The 4,529-nt window shown below is 61.0% G+C and overlaps 1 protein-coding gene across 6 annotated transcripts; it reads left to right on the top strand.

Annotated features, from left to right (window-relative positions):
- Window positions 1–1,489: 1,489 nt before the first annotated feature.
- On the top strand, window positions 1,490–3,722 carry LOC131588916 (50 kDa spicule matrix protein-like). Of its 6 annotated transcripts, none has more exons than XM_058857981.1 (3): window positions 1,490–2,760; window positions 2,922–3,416; window positions 3,458–3,722. In XM_058857981.1, the coding sequence occupies exons 1-3, from the start codon at window positions 2,396–2,398 to the stop codon at window positions 3,720–3,722; spliced, it is 1,125 nt and encodes a 374-aa protein (XP_058713964.1). In that variant the 5' UTR covers window positions 1,490–2,395. The 6 variants fall into 6 exon arrangements, with proteins under 6 accessions (XP_058713964.1, XP_058713967.1, XP_058713968.1 ...); XM_058857984.1 differs by having other exon boundaries at window positions 2,922–3,004; window positions 3,068–3,705; XM_058857985.1 differs by having other exon boundaries at window positions 2,922–3,205; window positions 3,398–3,705.
- Window positions 3,723–4,529: the final 807 nt, after the last annotated feature.

Raw genomic sequence — 4,529 nt, 5'->3', positions numbered from 1 at the left:
GGGATGGAGCAGCTCCGTGCGGGACCCGCGGGGATGGAGCAGCTCCGTGCAGGGATGGAGCAGCTCCGGGAGGGACCCGCGGGGATGGAGCAGCTCCGTGCAGGATCCGCAGGGATGGAGCAGCTCCGTGCAGGATCCGCGGGGACGGAGCTGTTCCATTTCTCGCCCTCTCCGGAACAAAAGCCGCCGGCCCGAGCCGCAGGGAGCGGCTTTTCCAAGCGGGCTGGTAAATCCGGCAGGGAGAGCCCGGCCTGCTTTGTAAAATCCCCCCCGGTGCCCCCCTTCCAGCCCAGGCGGCCAAATCCAACAGCCCCGAGCCCAAAAGTGCCCCCTGCCCCCATTCCTGCCCCAAACCCTCACCTGGTGGGGCCGGGAGCTCACCTGGCCCGGCTGCTGCCGAGCCGAACCCGCCGCGGTTCCTCTCTAGAGCATGTAAATGATGTAGGACAGGATCACCAGGCCGATGATGGCGAAGAACATCAGGATGAAAATGTCCAGCATGGCGAGGGAGGGAGGGGGCGGCGGGGCAGGGGCTGCGGAGCTCCGGGAAGAGCTCCGGGAAGGGCTCAGGAGCTCCGGGAAGGGCTCAGAAGCTCCGGGAAGGGCTCAAGAGCTCCGGGAAGAGCTCCGGGAAGAGCTCCGGGAAGGGCTCAGGAGCTCCGGGAAGGGCTCAGAAGCTCCGGGCAGGGCTCAGGAGCTCCGGGAAGGGCTCAGGAGCTCCGGGCAGGGCTCAGGATCTCCGGGCAGGGCTCAGGATCTCCGGGAAGGGCTCAGGATCTCCGGGCAGAGCTCAGGATCTCCGGGAAGGTCTCAGAAGCTCCGGGAAGGTCTCAGAAGCTCCGGGAAGGGCTCCGGGCAGAGCTCAGGATCTCCGGGAAGGGCTCAGGATCTCCGGGATGGTCTCAGAAGCTCCGGGCAGGGCTCAGAAGCTCCGGGAAGGTCTCAGGATCTCCGGGATGGTCTCAGGATCTCCAGGGCAGAGCTCAGGGCTCAGGGCTGCTGGGCAGAGCCGCCGCTGCCTCCTCCCCTCCCCGGCCGATCGCGGATCCGCTCAGGATGCAGAGCCGATGCCGGAGCTGATGGAGCCGCTTTCCATCATGGAATAAACAGCGGCGGGCAGCCCGGCTCGGCCCAGCCCTGGCTCTCCCCTCGGGGGGGTTTTCTGCCCCTTCTCCTTCCTCTTCCCCCAGGGTTTGTGTCCCCCGGGGGAACCGGCCCATTCCTTGCTTTGTTTTCCTCGCTGTTGATGAACAGCATCCTTCCCTTAACACCCTCCGGGGGTTGTTAAAAACACCCTGAAAATCCCAGGGATCCACAGGAACCCCAAACGCGTCCCTGCGCTTCCCAAAAAACCGCGGAGCTGCATCCCAGCTGGATTCCCAGGGATGCCGGCGTGTCCCAGTCCCAGGGGAGGTGAAAAATCCCCAGCCCCGGGAGCCTCCCCTTGTCCCAAACCAACAGCAAAAAAGCAGCCGGAAAATCAAAGCCAGCACAATCAGCAGGTAAAAATTAAACTTTTATTTTCAATCCGAGTTCAACCGGGAAGAAAATTGCTCGGGTCGTTCCATTCCGTGGGTTTTGTTGTGGGTGGTTTTTTTTTTTTTTAATAAAAAAAGGCCAAATAACTATTTATATTTTTTTTTGTTTGTTTGTTTTACTGGTGGGTGCTCAACCCAGGAAGGACACAAGGACAAACCCCCCCAATCAAGCGACGGATCCCGAGGAAAACACGTTCTAAGCTCAGCACTGAGACGCAACCGGGGGAAGCTGGGATGGACGAGGTTTATTTTACACGTGATGAGAAGCAATTATTCGGGTTGTTTTTTTTTTTTTTAAATCGTTCTTCTTCCTTTTTTTTTTTTAATTTTTTTTTTAACTCTTTTATTTATTTATTTATTTTAAATACAGGTTTTTAGGTGCTTTTTCAGCTATGAAAAAAAAAAACAACAAAAAAAAAAGGCAAAAAAGTGCATAAAGTTGAGAGAAAAGGCAGAAATCAAGCAGTTAAGAGGTTTGTTTCCCACGGCGGGGGTGAGAGGGGCACGGGAGGGGAGAATTTAGGGACTGGAATGGTTTTGAAGGAGGATTAAAAAAAGGTCGGTATCCCAAAAAAGGGAATTTCCTGTGTTATTTGGTCCATTAAAAAAGGGTTTATTCACATTGATGCTCCCCCCCACCCCAATTCCCAGACAAGAATTAAGAATGATTAAGAAGATTCAGCAGGGAGGGGAGGCTCCCCCTGCCCTTGTGCTCCCTGTTTTAGCACCAGCCGGGATTCCCAGCCCATCCTGGCTGCTCCCGTCCCTGAATCCCTGTCCCCAATTCCCTTTTCCTGATCCCGCTGTGCCCAATCCCAGCCCCCAGAGCAAGGGACGTGTCCCCAGCAGGACACGGAATGTTCCTTATTCCCGTTTTTCCAGTGGGAACGCATCCCGGGACCCCGCAGGGACTCCCGCTCCTCCCTCCCTGCTCAATTCCAGTTTTTCCCGAGCCTGACCCGCCCCGGCCCCTCCGGAGCCCGGAGGAGAAGGGACAGGGACGTGCTTTGGTGTTTTGGTCCATGACCATCCCAAATTGGTCCCAAAAAGCCGCAGCCGGCGCTGGGAATGAGGCTGGGGGTGGCTCGGGGTGTCACAGCCCCCAGGGGACAATCAGCGCTCAGCAGCGGGAGAAAAACAGGAAAATTCTGGGGGGGAGGAAAATGCTCCCCCAGGGGACCCCCAGAGCCCGGCCCAGAGCAAGCTGGAGGGGGCTCATCCAGTCTGGGGGGTTTGATCCCAGTCTGGGGGGTTTGATCCCAGTCTGGGGGAGTTTGACCCCAGTCTGGGGGGGCTCATCCAGTCTGGGGGGTTTGATCCCAGTCTGGGGGGGTTTGATCCCAGTCTGGGGGGTTTGATCCCAGTCCGGGGGGGCTCATCCAGTCCGGGGGGGTTTGATCCCAGTCTGGGGGGGTTTGATCCCAGTCTGGGGGGGTTTGATCCCAGTCTGGGGGGGATTGATCCCAGTCTGGGGGGTTTGATCCCAGTCCGGGGGGGTTTGATCCCAGTCCGGGGGGGTTTGATCCCAGTCTGGGGGGGTTTGATCCCAGTCTGGGGGGCTCATCCTGGTCTGGGGGGGCTCATCCTGGTCTGGGGGGGCTCATCCTGGTCCTGGGAGCTTCATTCCAGTCTGGGGGGTTCATCCCAGTCCAGGGGGGCTCATCCCAGTCTGGGGGGCTCATCCCTGCACCAGGGGGCTCATCCCGGTCCGGGGGGTTTGATCTCAGTGTGGGGGGGTTTGATCCCAGTCTGGGGGGCTCATCCTGGTCTGGGGGGCTCATCCTGGTCCTGGGGGCTGCTCCAGAGGGGCTCATCCCTGCACCAGGGGGTTCATTCCAGTCTGGGGGGGCTCGTCCCAGTCCAGGGGGGCTCGTCCCAGTCCAGAGGGGCTCGTCCCAGTCCAGGGGGGCTTGTCCCAGTCCAGGGGGGTTTGTTCCAATCTGGAGGGGTTCATCCCAGTCCAGGGGGCTCATCCTGGTCTGGGGGGGCTCATCCCAGCTCCAGGGGCTCATCCCAGCCCTCCAGGCACCCCCAGGAAAAGCCCCACGGCTGCTCCTTCTCCGCAGGGATCGGGACGAGCGGAGCCCGGGGCGGGAGCAGCCGGAGCCTCCTCCAGGGCTGCCCAGAGCTCAGAACGCCGGGAACTTTCCCTGGGGATTTGAACTAAACGCGTTCCTGCTCTGAGGGCTGAAGGGAGCAAAGATGGAACGGAAACTGCGCAGGGGAGCCGGGAACGGGATGAGCCGGGAACGGGAGAGGGATGAACCGGGATCGGGAACAGGAGAGGGATGAGCTGGGATCGGGAGAGGGATGAGCCGGGAATGGGAACAGGAGAGGGATGAGCCGGGAACAGGAGAGGGATGAGCCGGGAATGGGAGCGGGATGAGCCGGGATCGGGAGAGGGATGAGCTGGGAACGAGAACAGGAACGGGATGAGCCGGGAACAGGAGCGGGATGAGCCGGGAACGGGAACAGGAACGGGATGAGCCGGGAACAGGAGCAGGAGCGGGATGAGCCGGGAACGGGAACAGGAGAGGGATGAGCCGGGAACAGGAGCGGGATGAGCCGGGAACAGGAGAGGGATGAGCCGGGAACAGGAGCGGGATGAGCCGGGAACAGGAGCAGGACCGGGATGAGCCGGGAATGGGAGAAGGACCGGGATGAGCCGGGAACAGGAGGAGCTGCCATCCCATCCCATCCCCTCGCCCTGGGGCACCCTCGGAATGAGCTCCCCTCGCCTCTCCCACCCCACAGCTGCAATTTGGTCCCACCGTGGCCTCTCCCTCCCTTTTCCAGGATCCCGGAGGTTTCCCGGGAGAGGCCGGGCAGGAGGGACGGGAGCAGGAAAACCCTGGGGGGATCGATCCCCATCCCCACCCGGCCCCTCAACCCCCGCGGGGCCACCCGGGAGCAGAACTGGCGACAGAAACCGGACACAGAGGGGACGCGGGGAGGGGACACGGGGAGGGGACACGGGGAGGGGACACGGGC

This window comes from Poecile atricapillus, chromosome 27 (assembly GCF_030490865.1).
Source record: "Poecile atricapillus isolate bPoeAtr1 chromosome 27, bPoeAtr1.hap1, whole genome shotgun sequence".
NCBI lineage: Eukaryota > Metazoa > Chordata > Aves > Passeriformes > Paridae > Poecile > Poecile atricapillus.
This window is presented reverse-complemented; position numbering and strand designations above follow the sequence as displayed.

Excerpts from the sequence above, each read along its gene's own strand:
- LOC131588916 (XM_058857979.1), top strand. The coding sequence starts at position 2,396 with ATGTTCCTTATTCCCGTTTTTCCAGTGGGAACGCATCCCGGGACCCCG. Across the intron at positions 2,761-2,921 it reads AGCTGGAGGGGGCTCATCCA|TCCGGGGGGGTTTGATCCCA; the intron begins GTCTGGGGGGTT and ends GGGCTCATCCAG.